At 42.3% G+C, this 24,675-nt stretch overlaps 1 protein-coding gene and 1 long non-coding RNA gene across 2 annotated transcripts in view; one reads left to right on the top strand and one right to left on the bottom strand.

Moving 5' to 3' along the window:
• LOC127478030 (uncharacterized) overlaps positions 1 to 5,108 on the top strand; it is a 7,101-nt gene extending 1,993 nt beyond the window's left edge. Inside the window, exons 2-4 of the long non-coding RNA XR_007907109.1 lie at positions 1,738 to 1,819; positions 4,718 to 4,864; positions 5,003 to 5,108. This is a non-coding gene — a long non-coding RNA (uncharacterized LOC127478030). The remainder of the gene's footprint in view (positions 1 to 1,737; positions 1,820 to 4,717; positions 4,865 to 5,002) is intronic.
• Positions 5,109 to 5,674: 566 nt separating this feature from the next.
• Positions 5,675 to 24,213, bottom strand: LMO4 (LIM domain only 4). Its single transcript, XM_051802999.1, has 5 exons — positions 23,453 to 24,213; positions 20,942 to 21,180; positions 13,969 to 14,065; positions 13,461 to 13,616; positions 5,675 to 9,367 (listed from the first exon to the last, which is right to left on the bottom strand). The coding sequence occupies exons 2-5, from the start codon at positions 21,175 to 21,177 to the stop codon at positions 9,359 to 9,361; spliced, it is 498 nt and encodes a 165-aa protein (XP_051658959.1). The 5' UTR covers positions 21,178 to 21,180; positions 23,453 to 24,213; the 3' UTR covers positions 5,675 to 9,358.
• Between the last annotated feature and the right edge of the window lie 462 nt (positions 24,214 to 24,675).

Here is a 24,675-nt window from a genome sequence, read left to right as displayed (position 1 = left end):
AATCACAGCACACCAGTTTGGACAACCATGTGTTCTCACTGAGCCCTGTTGTACTGTGCAGTAATTAAAAAGTCATGAGTCCTATTTAAATATAGGGCATTCTGTCCTAAACCTCCAAATGCCTGTGGGTGTAAGTAAGCTCACTCTCCGAGGATGTTCCCTGGTTTGTGTACACACACCAGCTTCATCAAAAGGATGGAGGAAATGCCAAATCCAGATATATGAATTGCCCTTTTTTTTTTTTTAAATACATCACTGATCAGTCCAGGGATGGCAAAATTAATAGTAATGAGCTAATTACTATACCAGCTGCCTACAAAGAGGGGTCCTGTAGGCAGACTCCTTCTGCCCATTTGCCTGCTGGTTAAACCACCACTCTAGAAATTATAAAACAAAACTTTTTTCCCTTTATAAACATCTATCAGCGTCACCTTTATATGGCCCACAGCACCAACACTGCCTGACTTTTAAGTTCTCAAAATCCAGCCAGAATCTCCCCTAGCACATTATAACACATTTTACTGGCTTGAGCAGGGTAAAACACAGCCGCCTTCTCAAACGGATGGCTGCTGAGCTCCAGCAGCCTCTGCACGAGGCCGGGCACACCATCTGTGTGCCCCCCAACGTCCGAAGCCCGTTCACAACTGCCAGCCCTTTGAAAAGCCAGCCTGTTTCTCTGATTGATTCACTTTTTAATGAACTGGGAAAGCCTGTGAACTTAAACCCTGACACCTCCACCTCCCTCCCGTCCTAGCCATCCCTGCAGCAATGTACTGATTATATTTCAAGTTATTATGGGATTAATACAGCTGCCCCCGGTGCCTCTTTCCCCTGAACTTCATCAATAAAAGTTGTGTACTACTCTTACTCCAGTTAGTTCAGTTTATTCCTGAATCTCTCCCTATAACCTGTGATGTGTCGGTAAGGCTGTATCATATCAGCCCTTCAAAGCTGCCAGCGCTGCCAGCGTTTAAAACCTACTTGTGTCACGGCCTTGCATAAGCTTTGTGTATTTAAGAGGACATCTTGAGCTTTGCTATGCACTGTATCAGCTCTGTAAGTGGGTAGCACATACTTAGCACTATTAAAAATAATGAAATAAGATAATCCACCAAAAAATTAAATAGATTGTGCCACTGTCATCTTTCTTTGAATTCACAGTAGAGCTATAAAAAAATACTCTACACAGACAAGTTCAGTAGAAGAAAAAAAAAAGGATGGGGGGAGCAAAAGATCTGGGCCAGCATAATCCAGTTTTTCACCAACAGCATGTCTTTATACAGTACAAGCTTTAGCTCTACTTTTTTTGTTGGTGTTATAGGTTGGGTTTTTTCCCCCCAAGAATCCTATTTTCTAAAAACATCATTAAAAATTTAATTAACTGGCTTATTCTTTGGAAAGTCTGCAATTGTTTACAAAAGAATTGCCACACAAGCTGCCACCTTCGACTGTGTTGAAGCAGGAAGTTATGCTCTTGTTTACAACTGTGCATCAATTCCACAATATATTTAGTTTTGGTACAAGTTACATATAAAAGTCTTACTGAGCTTAATGTTGCAGCAAATAACACATATAGTAAGCAAGTAGGATTTATCACTGGCTGTAATGTCATAGCACATATCCTAAATATATACGGTGAATGATATATACACATACACATGCAAACAAAATGGTAATATATTTAGTTTAAGAAGTGATGAATTGTGCTTGCTTTCATTATTGTCATTTTGTGTGCAGGAGAATGGAGATCAAGCACATCCATACAAAGGGTGGCTGGTTGGGATCGCATCCTTTAAGCAGCATAGTCACCCATGAGCAGGTTAGAGAAGAAACGGCACTTTGCTACCCATGGCATGAGACAGGTAGTCCCTCAGGAGTGAGGGACCCAGTGTGGATGGTGGGACACAAACAAATTCCATGGACTCCCAAGATGCTCCCAAAAAGCACAAAACATCTATCCAGCTAAAACACTTCCCCAAGATGTTTTATTCAAGCTTTTTTCTTAAAGAAGGAAGTGGCAATTTTCTCTTTTAAATTCAGTTTTCTCCCCCCCCCTTGGTCTCTCCCGTAAACACAGAGGCCAGAAGGCTATGCTTAAATAATTCATCTACAAATTTGCAATATCTTTTTGAACTATAGCAATTAAACGGAAAATAGAAAAATCAGCTCAGCATCCTGTTTGGATGTAATTAAAGGTATAATCTGTTCCATTTGAATACTTCAGTGCTTACCCTTCTTAAAACAACAAATAAGAATAGTAGCTCATTTGCAATATGGTTTTTTTCAAGTCAGCTAAAAAGACTAACTGATGAAGCAAGAATAATAATTTTTAAATGTGGCATAAGCACAAAAATACCAACTACAGCTTTTGAACGATTGCTGCAGATCTCGTCTGATGAGAGTTCAGTAACAAGGGGTATAAGCTTTATGGCAAAACACTGAAGTCTTCCACTATTTGGTATCAGCATCTCGATATGGCTGATATAATTACCTATCAAATACATCAGTGGAATGCATATCAGAGGATATCCAAAAATATGTAAGTGGGATGCATATCAGCTCAGTATTTTAGGCACTGTTTGATCTTAAGGTTTTTTTCTCAGAATAAAAGACAAATACCGCATTTGTTGCCCTTTTGTTTTCTATAAGCAGCTGAAGATTTTACAGCACAATAAAGTTAGCCTATTAATGGCTGGCTTATGAGTTTTAGCTGGATTTTTACCCTCCTGCTGGACATTTCTTCACTGCTCAAAGAAATTGAAGTCAGGTGTAAAGTTAATATCTGCCTTGTTCATTTATTCATATTGTAAGCAATCAAGATTTCCCCAAATCACAGGGCAATCTCTTGCCTTTCGAGAATTAATATAGGCCCCGTTCTCTCAATTTAGTTTAACAAAACAACTGGCATAAGTTCAATGGAAGCGATGATTATTCTGAGAGGTTATGGCGAACCACAGAAGTTGTTAGCAAGAAGTTTGCTTGTAAGATCCCCTAAGAGGAAAAGTATATGGATATTTCAAAATGTAATTAACAGCATATCCTAACAATGTGAGAAAGAAACATCCTCTGGTTTAGCTGCAGAGGAACCTGGCTGCAAAGGGAGAGCTTTGGCTTGCCCAGCAGGCACTACTCCCTTAAGAGCAAAGGACAGGATGAGCACCAGAGGGGACCACTCACTGCTGTTGAGAAAGGCACCGGGGCAGGCTCTGTCCATGGGGGCTCCTTTCATGCAGCCAATCTCCCTGTGCTCAGCAGCACAGCTCCCTCATCACGGGCATTTCACTGGGTCCAGGACCCAACCAGAAAGAATAACTTTTTTTCAAAATATCAATTTTCTCTCCACTATACTCTCTCAAAAAAAATTCTTTTGGGGCAGGAATGTCTCAGGCCCCCTTTTGGTCTTAATGCTATGGTTTGTGTGACTGTTTCAACAAAATTGTTGAGGTTTTTTTGGTTTTGTTTGGTTTTTTTAAAGTTAAATATGTAGCAGTGAATAAGAACAATTCTAAAAAGCAAAATGCTCTATTTTTTAAACATTTTGATCATTAAAAAAAAATTCTATTTTCAAGCTCAGCATTTGTAAGCTGAGGTGAATAATGTAGCAGAGAACCAATTTAAATGGATAAAATGATCACAAAAATGTATGAGCAATATTACACATGGGAACAAAATGACACAATGGTCTACAAGGCCTCTATTACAACAGTGAGTATGAGAGAAGTTTAAATTTGTTGAAAGTTAGCACCTATTAAAATTTCCAGCCTTCCTGGGGGCACATGCTCTGCTGTTTGAAAGCCCAGGCTCTTTTCAGGACCAGTTCTTCAGGGGCATGAACCCCGCATAGTTTTTCTCAAGCATTGCCCTCCTGTGGGGGCCTTCAATGGACAACATAGAGGTGCGTGGGGCAAAAAAAGCCAGAAGGGAGCCACCAAGCAGGACTAAGGCTTACACACCCAGCTACCACCTTACAGCCTATTGCCTCCCCTGAGCTGTGGAGCCTCCTGCATGCCCAAAACATTTCTGTGAACTTAATGCTAGAACTGCTGTTAAAAGAAACATAACAACAGAACTTGACTTGCCAAAAATACCCACAGAGGATGAGGGGAAAAAAATCCCCCAACACAGTAGCATCTGTCTCCAGTAAGCAGGACTTTTTTCAGGTCTTGGGCTTAGACATTGAGACCACTCTGTCTTGGGTGAATGAATTACTGACCGTCAGCTGGGCCATTTTCACTGAGGTTGAAGCACAGGCATTTTACCTGCCATTTGCCAGGAGCCCAAAGCCTGCACAGCTGGCATGTATCATTGGTGCAGTATGGTATGGTGCTCAGCCGGTGGCACACGGGCGTTTGTTACCCATGTGCCACCTGACACAGCAGTTTGCCCTGCAGCAATCACCTACCCCATGGGTCACACTCCAGGACTAGGACCCAAGCCATTTCACTCCCATAAGGAACATCTCTTAGAGACAAGAACCTGTGTCTAAATGAAGCAATGCTTATCTCATGCATACCACAGGTGTGATGTCATCCCCTCTGGCAGAGGAACCAGGATGTCTACAGCCTCCACTGTACAAAAATGCAGGAACTAAAGTTAACATCTCAGACTTCGTTAAAATGTGGTGATAATTAAGAAATATAATTACCACTACAAAGTTAATTCCTCTTTGAGTTCTTACAAACAAGTTTTTAATTTGCACCAAAAATTTACATTTCAGATTTCAAGTCAACCATGAATGGTACAAGCTTGGCCAGGGACTTCAGGAAGTGGCTGGTAGGCTCTGCAAGGCTTGGGGGCAGGAGCACTGTGGCTTCCCAGGAATGTCACAGGCAAACCAGTCACCAGCAAACCCTAGTGCACACAGGTAAGCCGATGGGATTGCTTTAAAGTGTCTCATCTGTTGTACAAGTGTGAAAATAATCGCCGTGTCAGATAAACTTTTGCTTTTTATTAAAAAACAAAACCCACCAAACTTATAAGGTAATTGATTGCTTTCTTCTAGTCTTTTATTAGTTGTGATTAAGGAGCTATAGTAGTCCTGTTTACACAGCTCTAACAAGTCAGGACCTGCAGTACGTTATTGGCTTGCGGCCCACAACTTGCCGTCCATTCTCAACAGAATCAATCTGAAGTTGAAAACATCCCCTGTAGGAAGCGTACACATCCCTGCTCATACAGGAACAGAAACAGTAATAACTTCAGGTCCTGTAGGTTGCAAGTTCAACTTACAGAGATCAGCCCTGACTTGTCATTGCTCTCAGCATGTTCGTGATGAGATCAGAGCACTTCACAAAGGACTCACACTTCTAGCTTGACAAGGGACAGAGGTGAGCGTGTTACACTTCCCTGTTACTCGCCACTCACTGCAGCAATGAATCGAGAGCTCCTCGCTGTTTAACATGCAGTCAAAGCACTGCCAATCTAAAATGGCTGATCAGTAATACTTTAATTGCAGTTTCATAGAAACAAATTGCTATTTAATTGCAATAAGCTTGTCTGTGGCTTAGCTGGACTGACAATAGGCATCCACCTGGTAGTAACAGTAACAAGCAGCAACGAGGGTTATCTGGTAATGCACACACAGGAGGCTCTGGCAGAGCCATCAGACCCGGAACACATAATTTCCCACTGAATGAATATAATGCTTAAAAAAAAATTATATACATAAAATGTTCTAATCTCAATTTTATCTGTTATTTTAATAGAGCTGTTCAGAATGTAGATCCTTGCAAAAAGCCTCACCCTTGACATACAACTACCAGCCAAATAATTTGATAAAAAATTTAAATTTAAATGATCTTTTGAAATCACAGAATCAGGTTGGAAAAGACCTCTGCGATCATCAAATCCAGCCTATGACCTAACACCACCACCATGTCAACTAGACCATGGCACTGAGTGCCACATCCAGTCTTTCCTTAAAATATATTAAGGGACAGTGACTCCACCCCCTTGATAGCCAAGGCATACTATGCCAGTATCTGAGTTGGTTGTTTGGCTTTTTTTTTTAGTATTTACCCTAATATTAGATGATGCAAATTTTATCAGGGTTAACTAACAGGAAAAAAGGGAGACAAACTCAGTGTGGTTAATATTCTAAAGATGTGACTTAATTTCATAGGCTTCATTTTGGTAAGACATTCTCATTTTATATTTCATAAGATACTGCATAACCTGTTAAAATATTTAAAGATAAATCATGTAGGACTGAAAAGACAGTATCTTGTTGCAAACAGAATTTGGTTTGGAAAGGCTTAATGTCCCACTGCCTGCCAGGATGCGTAAATCTCATAACTAGACAGCTGGATAGGTAAAAACATTAAACCCATTTAGAGAGCAATCTTTTTACAAAATTGTTTCATTAATAAGAGTGACAATTTATATGATTGAGACGTTTAGATGCAGTATAGACAGAGCATTTTATCCAGGTTCAGGAGGATGATTTCAGATTAGTAGTATTTCCTTTGATTCTTTTTTTAACGTTCATTTTTGAAAGCAAGAGAAGCTCTTACTGAATGATTATTTGTATGACTTTTCAGCAGCACTAAATGCAGAGGGTGTATTTCAGCCTCAGTGCAGCAAATACACGTGATAAAAGGTGAACAAGTACATGTTTTTCTTTACAGATCTCCTAAAAAAAAAGTGATTTTTCACATAAGGACAAATCTAAGTGTTTCCAGTAGCCTTCTCTCCACACCTACTATCCCCATTAGAGCCTGTTTTATTGTCTGAAATGCCTCTGGTTTCAAGAAAGTGTTTTACCTAAAGCAAGAATACTACTTAAATATGTTCTATTGTATATTCATAGCTCCATTAGTCCTCCTCCAATTTAGCACATCAAAGCAAAGGCTTCATCACTTGCATGTGGATTATGCTAACATGAGTGACATTTGTAATCTTATAGGTCTGCAACTTAAGAAATGCTTTTAAAGTAAGCTATTAAATAGGTAGCTGTGCTTTACAAATGAGTCATATAATAGTTTATTTAAAGCTGTTAACGAACTTCAACCTCTACATCACTAAATGCAATACTACATTACTTACTAGAAGTTATTAGCTATCTTCTTAGCACTTCTAGGTTATATTGGACAACCAAAAATCTGTACATGTTAGATTTAAACACTGTACCTTGAGTGCTTATAGTGAAAGAATAGAAAAAGATGTCTACAGTCAACTTGAATTCTATATTCATATGACTTCAACTGTCTTTTCAAAGATATTGAAGCAGCACAATTTGCAGGACTAGCTGAAGACCTTAATGCCAGATCAAAAAGCTTAGAAACTTATTTAAAATACACATTAGGTGCATTTAATTAAAAAAGTCAGTCAATCATTTATGTTGCGCTTTTTATGTTACGCAAGTACTCTTTTGTCTGTACTGTCTGATATTGTACATTACTGCATTTTCTTTTCTCTGAAACAGTGCTTCTTCCTCAAGCACTGAAGTGTTAAAAGAAGAAATTCAGCAGCCCACCAACATACTAGAGGTCATGAAGTAGAATTTGAAACAAAAATATCTGCTGTCAGTTGTTTAGACAGACAAATCTATATATCAGCTTTTTTGTGTATTGGCATCACAACAAAAGTAAGTCAAGCTCACTCTGTAACCAAGCATGCTGAGCAGTGAACATCTTCTCAAAAGCAGAATTAAAAAAGATAACATAATGATGTGTTCCAACTGTATTAGTTTCCTATAAAAGTAGAGTAGTTGTCAATATTGATTTGCTATTAATTGCAGGAGAGGCACGCTTGGTGCTTGCAGTTTCCTGACTGAAGGCATACAAGGTACAGCCATAGATCCATGTTAAGATTCTTGCTAAAAACACGAAGTGTCAGATTTTTTTTCCTCAAAATTATTCTGCACAGCTCTACCACCAAGCAGCTGATGGGAAAAAACACAAAAAATGAAGTTGGTCCCTTTCTAAGCTTAGAGGTGGCTTTGTTGCTTTGTGGGGAGGTGGTTTTTATTTGTTTGCTTTCAGAGAACAGATCATATTTGAGATCAGCCAGTTCTCAGAAATAGCCCAGGAAACATGTTTTTCTTTCCTTAAGACTATCAGTGTTGCAAAGTTAAGTCTCTTACCACAGCAAACACAACTTTATGTTGTTCAGATCAGAATAGCTATTGTACTCCTTTTTATGAATACTCAATTCTAGTGCTCAGCATGAGGTACAAACCTTTCTCTGGTTTTTATTTTTTGACCTCTTATGGTATATACATACCCTCTCGTGCTTGCATGCTCAGAGACAAATGCACACCCTTAACACAAGTGATTCTGAAGGAAGGAACTGAATAGAAAGATACCACAGTACCCATGTGTGTACTGAATTCACTGCAATGTGAATTACAATATACTTGCTGTACCAGAATTAAGAATCTCCATGACAAATAAATTTGAAATAGTGCTCTGTATCCTTGCCAAAGGTAACACGGTCAAGTAGTTTAAGGTATTCTTTACTGGCATAAGAAAAAAAAATCCAAACCAAAAAGCTACTTTTAAAGGTAATTGACAATTAAGGTAACAACTATGTAAGACAGAGTTGTGGAATAATGTTTTGAATGTAATTTAAAAACAAAAAAAAAGGCAAAGCTTCTAAAACCCATACTCAATTCAGTTTTGTTTGTTTTACTTTTTATTATTTAAATACACCATACTAGAGCAAATGTCTCTGAAAATATCACAAATAAAAGATTTTTCTTCATTCAGCAAATTAGAAGTAGGTGAAAATTTCTACACAGTAGCTGCTATGAGCCTGACTTTTTTTTTTCTTTTTTTCTTTTTTTTTTGCCATGGGAAGTAGCAACATTAGGACAAAAACACTTACATGCATACATACATTGTATTTTACAGAGATACAATAAAAGTGTTTGTGATAGAATATCACAAAAGCCACATCTTTATCTCATGTTCAGTTTGATTGAAACACATTTCCTTACAACACTTAAATATACAAAGAGCAAATAGAATGTTGTTAAGGTAAAACACAGGGTACAAACTGGCCAGTGCCCTGCTAATTGTTAATGAGAGTAGAAAGCAGATTTCAATGCTTCTTTTAATTAGCTTCATTAGTCATCTTCCCCACCCACCCCCCCCAAAGATGTCCTCCGGTGGATCTTTTTTCATTTTCTCTACAGTCTCCCATTAGCCCAGGTTCATGGAGTCCTTAATGTTCATATTCAGTCATTTTAATACACCAATAAATGTGGGAAGGGCAATCAAGAATAAAGAAGGTGCAATGGTATGGAGCTGGCATTGATGCTAGCTACAAAGGTGACTTGTCTACTTGGAGACATGGGATCCATCTGTGATGAACAAAATTTGAGATGAAGGCACGCATTCTGCATTACTCTGACCTTTTAGCAGACCTGTAAGAAATAAAAATGGGTATCTTAGCTAAATTTGAGATAGGAAACTACAACATGACTGCTTTTGTCTTTTCCTTATTCACTAATCTCTTTTTTATTAGACTACTTTCCAACTGTGACTTGATTAAGGCTTTCTACGCTATCCATTCACACTGCTAATGTTTCAACTTCAAATAGCAAAAAGCAAACATTTTCCACAGTTTCACTACTAAAAAAAAAGCAGACGGGAAAAAAAGAGTCTACAACAAGAAAGTGTACTTTCTGGTAACAAATTGTACAGTGAATAAGGTGGTTTTTCTGGGCCCCCTTTAAAAGGGAAGAACCATTATGCAATGCCTTTGAAGAAGCAAGTAATATGATCTTATAATTGGAAGAAATAGTGTGTAAAGCAAATACAAAGTACAGCCAATATCCTCCCAAGGCAACTTCGGCTAATATGCTGCATTGCACAAGAGCTAAATATAGATATTTCAAGATTTCCCCCCCATTTAAATTCCTCATCTGGTGCGTTAGTTAATGTTACATAAACATTTTAATATATGAAGTCAAACATGTGCTTTCACACTGGTGTTAATGAATTGTGATAATTAAAAGTGTCTAACTCAATAAAAATCTAAACTTTCATGGGTAAAATAGAAATGATCATCCATAGTCTTCAAATACAATCTGTTTGCAATTACCAAAATGAAATAATATATATTAGATTTTTATGGCTTTTAAATGACATTTTGCGCTTCCCAGGAAGTTCTTTTTCCAGCCCTTCTCTAAGTTACTAAAAGCCTGAGGTCTATTAGTAACTGCAACCCCCCACTTTCAAGCTAATTAAAGTAGTAGAGGCTTGGAGGTTTAATTCCCCAGAGCTGAAGCTCAGTGTGAGAAAGGTAATTTGTCTGTCCAGAACAAAGATTAGGGAGCAGCCAGCAAGCATATTTAATAAATGAGCATCAAATATCTTCTACTATGGACACAGACAACACCAATTATGTAACTACAAGGGAATTGTTGAGTGATATGTAAACTAGGAGATTTTTAAGATCTTCTCAAAGAGACGTAATATAACTCATACTTTATTTAAAAGTACAGAAGCTGAAGGCAAGCATTTGTTATGAACACTGCCAACTGGTGGAAAATTTACACTTTTAGTAGGTGGTAATACTGTTGCAAACACAAAATACTAAAGGAATACTGTGAGTACCAAAAAAAGCATAGAGAATTCTTGACAATACAGCCCCTTCAAATGAAACAGCACACAGGACATCACAAACCGAGTTTTCACCCTGCAGGCAAGCAGTACCAAGTTTAGAGAAAACAGGGTTTTTTCCAAACTACACGGCAAGTAATGGGAAGTTATAATATAACGTGTGAATTGCCTCAGGGAGGCAAAAGGTGGGAATGGCCAACATCAGGGCGTTTGCCTCCTTAAAAAGAAGAGCAAGTTTTTAAACCAAGTTAGGCCACGGAACCCTTTCTGCCTGCACCAGTCACCTGTAAATTGTATTAAGACAACAGTAACTTCATAACTGTCACCTTCACGTGCACAATGAAAATAGGTTTTAATGCTGGGAGATTTCTTTGGTTAAATAAAAAACCCGTGGATATTCTGCTATGTCTATAATCTCTGGTGGTAAAATAACCCGGAGACTGAATTGATCTTTAATGCTTAATAAAAAGTATCTGTTACGGCCAATTCTGTTACAGTGGAAGAACATTTTTAATCAGTGGCCCTAAAACATGCAGCTTTCTGGAAAACATCTCTGATGTTATAACCTTTAGACTGTTAAAAAAGCAAAACACAAAGCACAACTCTCTTGGCACCTGCCCCGTAGCTTCCAAAGTTCTAGAAACCTGACAAATCCATGAATTGTCTCCTTAGCTATATTTCAGTTTTCTGGGGCTTGGGTGCTCTGCAATTCCCTATGAAAACCAGAAGGAGAACTTCGACCAATTTCTAGAGAAATTGTATTATAAAGAAAAAAACCCTCAAACAATAATCTCTCCCCTCAGTCTTCTCCCTAATACCTGCTCATCTGCCTCAGCAGTGACTGCAGCAACGCCGTTAACAGGCAGCGACAGGAACTAATAAAAACCCGTTCTCACTATTTCCTCTGCATTTAGCTTCTACCAGGTGCCTACAGTCAGGAGCTCTGCAAGCCCAGTCCAGTTTCACTTCTCTTTTCCATGTTCTATGTTGCTCATCATGTCTACTGCTTTTATTGCAACTAAATCATTTTTATGTTTTGCTAAGGCATAGTAAGAAACTGATAAAACTAAATGACAATTTAGACACCTATTTGAAGTTACATTAAACTTTACATTCGCAGAAGACAAGCGGATAAACCACTCTCAGAATGGCGAACCTTTTACTGCAGTGTATAAAGATGAATGGTTTTACCTATATTTTGAAATGGGATACCTATAAATATTCATTTAACAGAATCACTGCTAGCTAGTCTATATTACAGATTTGTTTCATTAAAATTCACAACAGTATAAATCTATGAATCTTTAACTGTATTTGTACTTCCTTGAGATGAGGCTGAACATTCTCCTCCAGTCTTAATTATCTTTGTTCTGCCTAACTATATAGCATTTTTGTCCTCAACTCTCTCATCACCTCGATTGACAAATTAAGTAAACAAAAAAGGTCCACGTTTTATTTTGATGTAATTACATTCACTGTATAAGATTTGAAAGAATACTTAAAATTAATCAGTAAATTTATGCACAGAAAAAAAAAGCAAACACGGATATTGAAATGTAGCAACATAACAAAAAAAATCATGTAACTTGAAGTTTCTGTTTTCTCAGACATATTTTTCCACTGACTAAAAGCATATAAAATATACTGTATACTAAAGAATACATCAGCCTTGCATTTGTCTCAGATTTTTTTTAATCTTCCAAATTCCTACTTGCAGATAAATGTTATTTTTTGTGATCCTTACAGACATTAATGAAGTTCCTATTGTAAATCTATAAAGAATTACCAACTGAAGTGTGCACTTTTTGTTTCATTGCAATAACTCAGTGCTGTGTGATTGCCTGGGTTAATGATGAAAAAGTCAAATATACTATCAGAGCTGATGGAAAAATCTATCACCAATCTGAAATTAAAATTCATCTGTGGTCAATAAGATTTAATATCCATGCAAGTGGCGCTGTAAAGAGTAAATGAATCAATGTCATCAATACATAATCAGTATGAAATATGATGTGAATAAAATTATGTGCAAGAGTCATACATCCACTCTTTTCTGGACCAGGGTGGAATGAACAGTCTCTTAACTCAAGGTTGACAGTAATTGTTACAAATTAGGCACAGCAGTTATCAAAATGCACTCACTTGCATAGCTTTAGGACTTATTAAGGAGATTAAAATAGATCTAAAACTATCTAGTTTCAGAGTTACAAGACAACTGTTGATCAGAAATTTTTTTCTTCTTCTTCGCTATATGATTTGTACAGTCATTATTTACTCATTTAGCCAGAAACCAAGAGCTATCAACCACAGAGATATACAATCTCTAGTTGAGCTATTAGTGTTATGGAGCGATAAGAAAATAGCATTTTGATTTTTAAATCTGAGTTATGACATACAAACCAGACAAGAAAATACTTCTGAAAGAGTATCCCAGCATGCTTCCTCAACTAAAATCTTAGTAATTAGGTAAAATACATTGGTTTAGTCCAGGAACCTTCTCTTTACAAGATATTTATTTCCATATTAAAGGATCTAATTTTCCTCCCTCAGAAACCTACTCTCTTGTAGCCCTTAATTTCAAGATTATAAAATAAAATACTTCTCTTTCTTAGGAGTTTGTATTAATGTATGCTCTCCATTTCGCTTTGTACATAAGGAGTTCAACAGTTGTACAGATGCACGTGCACAAACCAAAATAAATTGACTCACCCTATATGCCATATTTAAAAGGTTAGTTATTTTCTCCCCACACCCTGTGCCTAAATAACTTCAGGCAAGTTCAGCTACTTAAAGGTCTCCTTGCAGGGGTGGGGAATGTCCACTATTAGAATGAAAAGAAATTGATCTTCATTTAGCTCTAAGAAAGCTTATTAGTAATTGTGGAGTATTCACCTTCTGGTCTGGCAGTAGTGGATTACTCTGAAGTGAATTCAAATGGCCATTGATGAGAGCTGTAGGTCTATCATGTTCACAAAATAAACTGCCATTGATGTAGTGAAACCGATCTCCGGGGACCAGGCGATTCCGGCAGGTAGAGCATGTAAAACACTGAAAAAGGAAAGAGACAGCAAGTGAAACTACAGCACAAATTAAGTATGCTGCAGGTTTGAAAATTACACTTCAGAGACTGCAAGTACAGCTGAGATATGGAGCTGCTTGGTTTCTAGTTCTCCAAATATGGCATTAGTCTTACCTGTTGGGACTATGCAGTACATAACTCACGTATAGTTTTACCGATTATGAGGGAACAAAGCTACACGCTAAGGAAAGCTTTATAATAGATACTCATATTTCTAGTTATTGTTTTGCATTTCATTCATAAGCAGATGCAGATTTTACAGTAAAGAACCACAGCAGTACTAATCAGCTACTAAAAAAAATATACAGCAAAACCCCTCACCTTAAGATGATAGACGTTGCCCTGTGCCCTCATGACCAGCTCACTAGCAGGAATGGACTGTCCACAGGCACTGCAAGCACCACTGTTTCCAAATAACCTGAAACAGAGGTGATGATAGTGAATAATTTAATACACAGAAGACTCTCAGCATTTTTGCACATCACTGCCATGGTTTATTACACAACTATTTTAGACTTCTGACCCCCATCTTCCAACTTGCTTACGTGTCATAATATGAAAAAGTATATTTTTGTGTAACTACTGGTAGCTTCACCCTACCTTGGATGTGGTTACAGAGGATTTAATCAGAAATATTGACTTACACCTCTAGAAACACAAACAATTCTGTACTACACACATTTTATCAGATTACTGGGTTCATCATAAAAAAAAAGATACAATTCATGACTGGAGTTTAAATGCATTGTGTCCTTGAAATTATATGAAGAACTCTTTTGTACTTTAATCATATCTTGAGATATGAGTCATCAAAAGGGTTAAGAGGATTTGATTGTATATCTAAGAAGACATCATGCTCAGTGTATTGAAACTCCAGTAAACCTCCATCAGTGCAGAGTTTCCATTAGAAACTCTCTGCTATCCAGGTTGATATATAATGTGTATGGGTTAACCTTTTCAATCATGGTGTCAACACTTTAGATTTGCCTCTGCTCATCTCTTTCATCCTAACCTTCTCTCTCTCTTGATAATGAAATGCTTGCTCCAACTTCCCTCTATCTGCTCCTGAGTCCACAATTTAGATTACTTCATCTCTGCTAGCAACAAACTGAATGAAATTTCGATTTGAGCAGAAAGTAATTTACCGGGATCTGGACCCATTTGTCATCATATCTCTCTGGGTGTTTGCTGTATCACTGCAGTTTTCCTATGCAATCAAATGAGACCACAACATCTGCCATTGGGGGGGGCACACGCAGTGGGGGGAAGGGGGAATAGGCAGAAGAGTGGTGAAGAAAAATATATACATAATTCTTCAAATCTATTTAAAGGCACAACGCATCGATTCAAAATATAATACAATAATGATTATTGAGTTCTACTTTCACAGGCTGTGTTAGCTAGAATTAGAAAAACCTTTATTTGCTTTTGCGCAAGTCTCTAATAGACACAAATATTTATAAAGACTACCACAATTCATTTCACAGTAAAAAAGGAAACTGAACTAGCTGGCAGGGTCACAGACCCACTTTTCTGCACGATGGAAAACACAGTAATAGGATTTACAAATTAGTGTATTGGTGTCATAATAAATATTAATATTTGCATCTCCTTCCTGTCCAAATAAAGTCATAAAATTCTGTTTGTGTCAACCTAGGACACACATTACAACAGAATACCCGTAATCTGAATGATTGCAGTGTGCCTCTGTATAAAAATAATTGCTTTGAATTTTCAGAATCTGAGCTTACAGAGGAGGCTTGTCATGTTCAAACTACTAATTTGCTGTCGCCACTTTATTGAAAATAGCCTGTAAGTTGTTATTAAATGTATCGACTGAACGACAGAGAGAGTAGTAAAACTGCCCCTTAAGATGGCTTTTAATAGGAAGCTGAGAAACAAATTTTGCAGCAGAATCGATTTGAAGAGTTCAATCAAAACTCCATTTCAAAACTAATTAGTCTGAGATCCACGACACATTGACACGTTCTTGCAGAATCACAGTGGTTACAAAGGGAAAGCTGAACTAATATATTGTCAGGACCTCCCGCCAAAGGGACTAAACTGTCTGGAAGCTAAAGGTCCATTATTAGGGCATCTTCCAAAACGGGACCAGTTCCGAGTAGTTACATGATGTATCAAGGTTACTTCCAAAGCTTTGCAATATGCATTTTTCTTCCTTCATTGTTACTCGTAACCAAGTTGGCACTAGAAAAGGGGCACTGGAAGGGCTTCGAGAGGAGGCAGCAAGGCACTCTTGCATTTCTAGAGCAAAGACACAAAAATCTAGGGTAAGGGGGTGGCACCAAGGGCACTGCCAGCTAGAGACAGGAAGAAAAGCAAAGATGGACAGACAATGTAAGTTGTCCAGGAGAATCTGAGCCTGGTGAGCAGTCTCTCACAACCCCCCTGTACAACTGCAGCACCCAACTGCAAGCACAGCTTTCGGAATGCTGATCTCATTGCACTACTTGTCTTCATTAAGCATTCATTGTTATACTATTCTCTCTGAACTAAAAGTGGTTGAATGTCTGTGAATTCTAATAAACAGAGTCAAACTAATCCAGAGGCTTTCCACACATCCTAGGTTTTCCCCAGGCATGTTTCCAGAACAATTCTGGTTTGGGAAGCCACTTCAGCTGAATATTCTGCTAAAAGTCCTAAAAATTACTTACAAACTCAGAACACCTTTTCACTTCTTTGTATTATTTACCAGGAAAATTAAGCTTATTTTTCCTTCTCTACTGTTATGAATGGTTTTATTCTGTAATACCATTAACAGGAAAAAGGTTTTATCTTTAAAAAAATTGTTATTCCTCCTTACCAGTAAAGGAAGTCTTCCACAGTAACTATTCTTTACTGAAAAAGTTGTTTCACATGGTTTCTGGGAGGCTGGAGAGCTAATTATCTAACCAGGGGGACTGTCCAGGACAGTATTTGATTTAAAAGGCTTGAGGCTTTAGGTGCTCAATTAAGTAGCTATTGGTCTCAGACTGGACTTTAATGGGCTCTTTTCTCTTTAACTGCAGCAATGGGTAGAGATACCCCAGGTCAGGCTAATTAAAGCCAGGGGACTCTTTAATTGTGATGACAGAATTGGTTTCAGTTTCCTCTTTGGGTCCTCAGTCCAAGAAGGTCATTAATATTTCAACATTTGGGCAATGCAATCAATCACAAACATCAAGAGGTTCCCTGTACGGACAAGGCAGCTCTTCTACACTTGGCAGCATTTTACTGAGCCACCTTAAATTAACTACTGTGTGCTTCCAACACAGCATTCCCCACACCCCCAAACACAGAAATGCTCCTCATTTTTTTAGTTGGTGGGGATTTTTTGGGTGGGTTTTTTTCAGAACTTTCTGTGCAAGAGTGGGAATGAAGGCAGTGAGAAGCCTTTTCAGCCCAGTTTCCCATCTTGCTGCTCAAAATTCAGCATCAGCAGAAACGCATCTCTGGCAACTTGTACTAGCAAAATAAGGTTCCAGTGCTTTCCAAAATCGTGGAGACAGATTTAAGCACACTGATTCTTGCACGACATGGTGCACATTTGTGCCCATAAACATATATCCAAGCCCCAGCAAAGAGAAATGCACATCCAGACCTACTGATCCAGAAGCAATCGGTGTTTCTGTACATTCCCTACATTTAATCTAAATTCTGCACCAGCTATATTAAATGTAACAAAGAAAGGCAACACAGAAATTACGCCTGAAGCCAAGTCCATTAAAGGTACTTCAGAATAACTAGAGACCAAGCACCTTAAAAGCACCAGAAGCTATTGATACTTAAAAGGGGGGCTGTGCATAATGGCAAGTGCTGCATTAGAGAAGGGGAAGAAAAAAAAAGGAGGAAAAAAAAAACCAGCCAAATTACGCTTGGTTAATTCAGAGTAACAGATCTGCCCCCAAGTGAATTGGAGGCCTTGAATTAATTCTGTTATGACAAATCAAGATAAACGTTCCCCCTAAATTGCATGCGATTTAATTAATTTTTGAGATCCTGTTTTTTTTTTTTTTTCCTAGCTAATAGTTCACATGCTCCTGTGCTGTCATTGTGCTTGAGTGGGCAGACTTCAAAGTGATATTAAATAACCAACTATTAGATTTACCTAGCACGTCCTATTGGAAAAGTGCCATTTAATTACCTAGCCTGTTCAATTAAAGGGACAGCATTCCCTGAATATAGCAGCTTGCCGCTGATTACCAGGGAAATGAACTGGCTGCCTGTCGGCCCCCTCCCCTGCCCTGCGCGGCCCTCGGTGCGGCTCGGCCCGGCCCGGCCGCCCCCGCCCCGGGGCTGCGCCCCCGCCGCGCTGCGCGGAGCGGGCACCGGGAGGGGCGCCGGGCGCTGCCCCTTTAAGAGGCGCCCGGGCAGCCTCCCCCTCTCCCCCTTCCCCACCACTCCCTGCTCTCTCTTAGAGGCCAATTTTGTTAATTAAATGTTTTGTTTGCGACGCGGCTCTCATTCATTTCGGACACGTCATTCCGAGCAGATCTAAGCCAGGGACCAGATCTCATTAGATAAAACCTATCAGAACTAAGAGAAAATGGAGGAGACACTAATTAAAGCTTTTAATTGTGCGGATTCGCTGCCACGCTGCTGCTTTATCTGGCATCTTAAGGTTGGGAGGGCTGTGCTCCGCTCCCCTCCCTGAGCGCGCTGCTTGCCGTGAGGAGGGAGGGGAACGGACCGGGGTTTTCGCCTCCCTCTCTTTTCCCAGGAACCTTGGCCTTCAATGAAAGCTGCTGCTGTAGCTGTACGGCCAATTTGTGTTCGGGTTTTGGGAGCTGGCGGGGGAGGGGGGGGGAGGGTGTGTGTAAGGGGAAGGAGGAGCAGAGAGGGAGGGAAAGGGGAGTGTTGTGTTGTTTAAACAACAACAAAAAACCCCACATACAGCTTCAGACGGTTAAAAAGCTCATTAATAAATGGCCCCATGGTCTTGGCCCGAAGGAGTCAAGTCCCTTTCACCTGGCGCCTGCTGGGCCGATCAATCCTCTTTCTCATTTTGTCAATTGTGTCTAGCATGCCCCACATCTCCAGTTGAGAACTGTGCCCGTGGCTCTTGCCTGGGGAAAAGAATGTGCCACTGCAAAAGCCCTACGGAAAACTAAGAGGGTAAAGGATGGCAGAAGGAAACAGAGAGACTCGCTGTCAGATGGGTGGCAGTGCCTTCACACCTGAACACGGCCATTTCAAACAAGAAAAGGTTGAGGGCCTCGCTCATGCCAGCATGACCCAGGAAGAAGCCTGCAAAGTCCATTTCCAGCGGGAAAGCGCCAAGTTAACTCAGCCTTGGCAGGACCAGACCATCCTACCCCACCTTGAGTGTACAGTGTCCAGTTCAAGTTTCAGCAAGCATCTGTCAGAGTTATTTTTGCAAGTCAAATTACACAGATCTAAAGAGAAGTCAGGCGATGGGACAAGGAGATCAATTCAAACCCCTCATCTGATAAAGCATCCTATTCATAATCGCCTACATTAAAATGAACGAGTATTAATTTTTGGCAACACAAGACCAGAGGACTGCGATAAGCTTGCCTGAACTTGCCTCTGGGATACACTGGACGCATCTTCTCTTTTTAATTAGTAGCAATCAGACATGAGGGTTTGTTTGATGGTGCTGGTCGAGTGATGAATCTGTACTATTCAGTGCATCTTAACAGTAGTGTCAATTTTTCCACTTCAAACAAGACTCCTTCCCTAACACTGTTCTGCTCTATTTAATTACAATTCTGCCAGGCTTAGGCTTGTTGCTTAGGATGATGACCAAAAAGCACCATTAACCCCCCATCATGTGCTGATTCTTTAGCATTTCTCTCTAAAAATACCCCCAAAACTAATGAAGCTTAGGCTTCGATTCCTCAGATACCAAGGGACGTTTTATCTACCTAACTTCCCAAAGCCACGGCCATGTACCAGGTCAGAGGCTGCACTATTAGAGTAACCAAGTCTTAACTCTGTCCTCTTAGACTAAGGAGATCTCTGTGCATATGGACATTCAGTACAGTCCACATCTTCTCAAACAGCTGAACAAGTTTTACAACATAAGCAAACTTGCAACATTTGATGGCTGGTTTTGGTAGGGTTTTTTTTCAGAAAGGAAAAAAAAGTGTAAGTTTTTGGCCATCAGGGAGAAGGGAAATCCTGGGTTAACTCTTGACATTTACTGTAAATGAGAAGCCAGAAGCATTTAAACAGAACACAATTTCTTTTAACTAAGCATTTCTGTGATGCTGGGAAGGTATGGGGCTTTTCTGTTGTTTTTTTTAATTACTGAATGTTGAAACAGAACACCTCCTTGAAGCATTCATGTGCATCAGTCTATCAAACCATTTACTCAAATTAAATGTGTAATCCTTCAAAATGCCTCCTTTTAAATTAATGAGTTTAAGTAGCTTGAGTTCACCTGAAAAGATCGTACGGGCACCTGACCTCATGAATTCTTTCTATTAATTATATTGGAAACTTGTTGGAAGGGATACTCTGCATAATCTTACTGTACCCCAACAGATGTGAGATTAGCAAGGCTTAGTTCCCCCTACCCAAATCTGTGGCATTTAAAGCAAACAGCTTCAAAAGAGGAAGAGATAAGAAATAAAGGGCACAAGCATATACCTCCTCTCCTATCTCCTGCATTTTCTATACTGAAAGTTAAGAGAAATGCCGGTTCAAAGCTTCCCTGTAACAATGCGAAGACAAACATCATACCACCGGTTTTTGCTATAAGTAGAATCGTGGCCCTCCAACTGATGGTTAATCAGCTCTTTCACAAGGAGAACAGAGAATGAGTCATTCTGTTTCCACTCAAAGGAGTTTAAAGGTGCTTATGTAAATATCATAATTAATCAGATACTAAAGGCAGGCATTTCATTATTTAGCACCTCTGCCACAGCCTTATTTAAGCTCTACGAATTTAACATTTACCGTTCAGATATGCACACTTCTCCTTCAACACTACAACAAAGCAGATTAATTTAGCCTCTCTGATTGCTGTTTATTTTTAGTTAGGACTTGTTTTGTGCTGACAAACCACTTTAAAGTTACAGTCGTCGTTCCGCCTCGCCCCCCCCAACTCTTCCCTCCACTTGGCAGTCGCAACTACGCCCTGGGCTAGGCGCTAACATCCGCACCCGCACGTCTCCTCGTTCCTAATGAAGGAGCGATCCTGAGCCAGCCCACCCCTCTGCCCGGCGGACACCCACGGCGAGAAATAAAGGGGGGAAAATGGAAAGATGGAGAAAAAGGCAGGGAGAAAGGGGGAAAGTGGTCCTCGACAGCCCGGCAGTCACCTCACCTGATGTAGTCGTTTCTGCAGAGGATCATCCCGCTCTTGGTGTAGCAGGAGGTGCCGATGTCCCCCAGCTGGGCCTGGCAGCAGGAGCACTTGAGGCAGCGGCTGTGCCAGTAGCTGTCCATGGCGTAGAGCAGGAAGCGGTCGGCGATCTTCCCCCCGCAGCCGGCGCACCTCTTCCAGGAGAGGGAGCCCGCCGTGACCGGGGGCGGCTGCGCGCTGCCGCCGGGGTTCACCATGGCCTGCGCGGAGAGAGGGGCGGGGGCGGGTCAGCGCCGGCACGGCACGGCACGGCACGGCACGGCACGGCACGGCACGGCACGGCACGGCACGGGACCGGCCGGAGCGGCGGGGCCGGAGCCGCTGCCGGGCCCTGCGGGGGCAGCGCCGGGCCGGGGCGCGGGGCAGGGATGCGGGGCAGGGATGCGGGGCAGGGGCGCGGCCCCGCAGCTGGCGGGGATCGGGGGGCAGAGCGAGCGCGCCCCGCCGCCCCCCCGCTCCGGGCTTGTGCAGCTGCAGCTCACAAGTCAGGAACAGTCCCAGGGTTTGTTTTGCTTATGAAAAAAAAAAAAAAAAAGTGTGTGAAGAGTGGGGGGAGAAAGAAAAAAGTTGTGAAACTGGTTTTTCAGTCTAGCAGAGCCTCCGCAGGCTCAGGGCGGTAACGAGGGGCTCGGGACCGGCCCTGTAGACCTCGAGATTTTATTTTTTTGTAGTTTTATTTTGGAGACCTAAAAACACCCAGAGAAAACACTGCTGACTGAGGAGACTGGCCAGAATAATAGATCACTGAACTTTAGGACGCCTGTTAACTTCCTACACAAACATACTCAACTTTTGTCTCGCTAATCTGCCCTTGATCAGCAGTTTAAATGCTAAAGCTTTGTTACTCAAAAAAAAAAAAAAATTACCGACCCTAGGAAAGCAGCAGAGTAATGAAGTGCACCACTCCGGCTGCGGTTACTCTGGCCGCCCCCGAAACTGCTACTAAGGGCATTTTTCACTTTCTAATAAATGCTTTATGCAAGCAGGACAACCGAGAGATAATATAGGAATCAATTCATAAAGCTTACTCTAAACCGATTAATTTGTTGCCTTCAATCCAGAGTCCAATAAACTCCCGGTGTTCCTCTAGTCACTTATACTATAAAAAGATCAAGTTATTTACTGCCAATTAAGCAGCATGTTTTGTCTTTGTCCTTTGTAAGCCGTATGTGCTCATGCCGAGGCATCTGGCTATCTGCTAAGGACCTTCAGACTGATACGTCCAGAGCAGAGAGGATGAACTTTTTCTGCCACTGGCCCAACTCGGCTGCAGGAGGAGAACTGAGGCCGATTTAAACACACATTTCCTCAGAAAGAGTACCTGGAGGTATGTCCAGTGACCGCACAATAAACCAGGAGAACTGCACCAATTAAGCTGTAACAAAAACCCCGAGACTTTGGAAAGAAAACCACTCTAAAAGCCATTAGCATTGCATTTATCCGAACGCATCGTATACCTTTATGTAAATTGATTTCTGATGCATTTGTTCAAGGAATTGCCTTTTGTTACAGTTTCCAGCTACAGCCTAAATGAATCTGCATTTCCTGCTCCAAGTCTTTAAACCGTTTCCCTACGCTTTAAATCACTTCGGATATCTTAAAAGAAAGAAAAAGGCTCCATGCCACCACCTTAGCCCGTCTTTGTCGAAGGCAAATATGTATAAATATAAAATGGGAAACGTTACACTGAGAAAACCATCCAGTAACCCCATTAGGCTAAAGCTCTTAAGGACAAGCAATACCTTAATGCTGATTAAATCTAAAAAGATGAATCAAGAGGACTGACCAGAAAGTGACTCCCTTGATAACTAAGGACGGGCCCTCATCAAGTTTCATTTAGAGTTGAGGGGGGGGAAAGCTTTTAACTTAAATAGGCTTACTCTAGTAATTACACAGCCAAGCAATTTAGGTCCTGGGATAGGAGTCAGTGAAATAGAAAGCAGAGCTGGAACCTAGAGGCAAAATAACCCCCCCCTTTTAACAGCGTCTCTGGTGCTTTTTTAATGGAGACCAAGGGAGGGACAAGCGGAGAGCTGGCAATTTGTAGTACAAAAATGGATGCTTAATTCATGTCTTGGTTTTAATTAGGTGATTCACCGAATTTCTCCTGGATTGAAACAAAAGACCGTGTGGGGGGCAGGAAGGGAACTGGAGAGGAGAGAAATAGAGAGCTCACTTTGATCTTTTCTGCCACTGTTTCAGAACAGTGTTTACTACGGGGGAAGCGGGTGTCCCAGCGCCCAACCCCCCCCACCTCCCCGTCCCTTCCATTCACAGACGAGGCAGGCAGAGCCCTTTCCCGGCGGTAGCTGGGAAGGGGGGTAAGGAAAGGCGCTACAGCGGCGGCCGTCGCCAGGCTTTGTACGCGGGGCCGCGACAATGCCCGGGGCGCCCCGCTCCGCGCCCCTCCGCCCGGCGGGCACCGCGCACACGAACGCAGGGAAACACGGGGGAGCGACAGGCACTTCTTACCTGCTTCCCCTCTATATTGCAAAAGGCCGGGGAGCGCCGCTCGGGGTGCCTGAAGAGGTCTCCTTGCAAAGAAATAAGCACAGCGCTCGCCCTCTCGCCGGCTGTCGGGAGCGCTGGAGGGAGCCCCCCGCCCGGCAAGGGGCAGCCCAGGCTGGAAAAATATAGATATTGCTATGAGAGGCGTCTGCCCGGGTCCTTCCTCCCGCTCCCGCTTCCCGGGAGGGGAGCTGCAGAGCTCGGTCCCCGCCGCTGAGCCGCACACGCAGGGCGCCGCCGCCGCTCGCTGCTGCAATCGCCGGGCAAGTTTGGCAATGTGGCTTCACTTTGTGCCTCTTCCCCCCCGCCCCCCCACCTCCGCCCCCTCTCTGGGCTGCGGCGGCTCCCGAGCCTCCCGCGGCGCGGAGCCGGCCGGCCGCGGCCCGCCGGGGCGCCTCAGCGGAGCGGGCGGGAGCCGGCGAGTTTGAGCGGGGCTGGGCGCGGAGCTGCTGCCGGGATCCGGCGGCGGCGGCGGCGCTGGCGGAGGGCGAGGGGCGGCCCCTCTGCCCGTCTGAGCGTGAGGGTGCGGGTGCGAGTGTGCCCGTGTGAGTGCGTGTGTGCCCGCACGGTGCGCGTGAGCCCGCTGCCCTCACACATGTGTTACTGACAGAGCAGAATCCCAACTACACTCCGGCTCGGCGCCCCCGTCAGCCCGCCGCAGCCAATCCGCCCCCGGCTTGTTCAGGCGGAATAATAAAACCTGCCAATCCCCGGGAAGACAAAGGAATGAGTGAAAGGGGAGGAAAAAAAAAAAAAAAAAAAAGAGGAGAGGAAGGGAGGGGGCGAGGAGGAGGAGGAGGGGAATGGAGAGGAAGGAGGGAGTCAGGTGGGCAGCTCTGGCCGCGCCGCCCGGGCGCTGAGCGAAGGCGCGTGGCCGCGAGGGCGCCGTCCGCCCCGCCCCGCCCCGCTCCCTCCCCGGCCACCAGTTGAGAAACTTGGCGGCGAGGGGCCGTCCCGGCTGCCCCCGAGGGCAGGCCCGCTCCGCCCGGGCCGTGGCGGCCCTCGGAGCCCTTCCCGGGCGCTGGGCGCTTCCCCCGCCGGGCCGGGGGGAGGCGCCGAGGGGAGGCGCGGCCGTGGCAGCGGCTTCTCGCCGCCTTCGTGGCGCCCCCCCCTGCCCGCGGCCGGCCCCGGTGCCCGCACCCCTCCTGGGGTCCCGCGCCGGGGCGGGGAGAGGCCGCAGGGGCTGT

This window comes from Manacus candei, unplaced genomic scaffold (assembly GCF_025592945.1).
Source record: "Manacus candei isolate 608988 ecotype Guabito, Panama unplaced genomic scaffold, ASM2559294v1 h1tg000005l, whole genome shotgun sequence".
NCBI lineage: Eukaryota > Metazoa > Chordata > Aves > Passeriformes > Pipridae > Manacus > Manacus candei.
The sequence above is the reverse complement of the archived record's forward strand: the minus strand, read 5'-3'. Positions and strand labels throughout refer to the sequence as shown.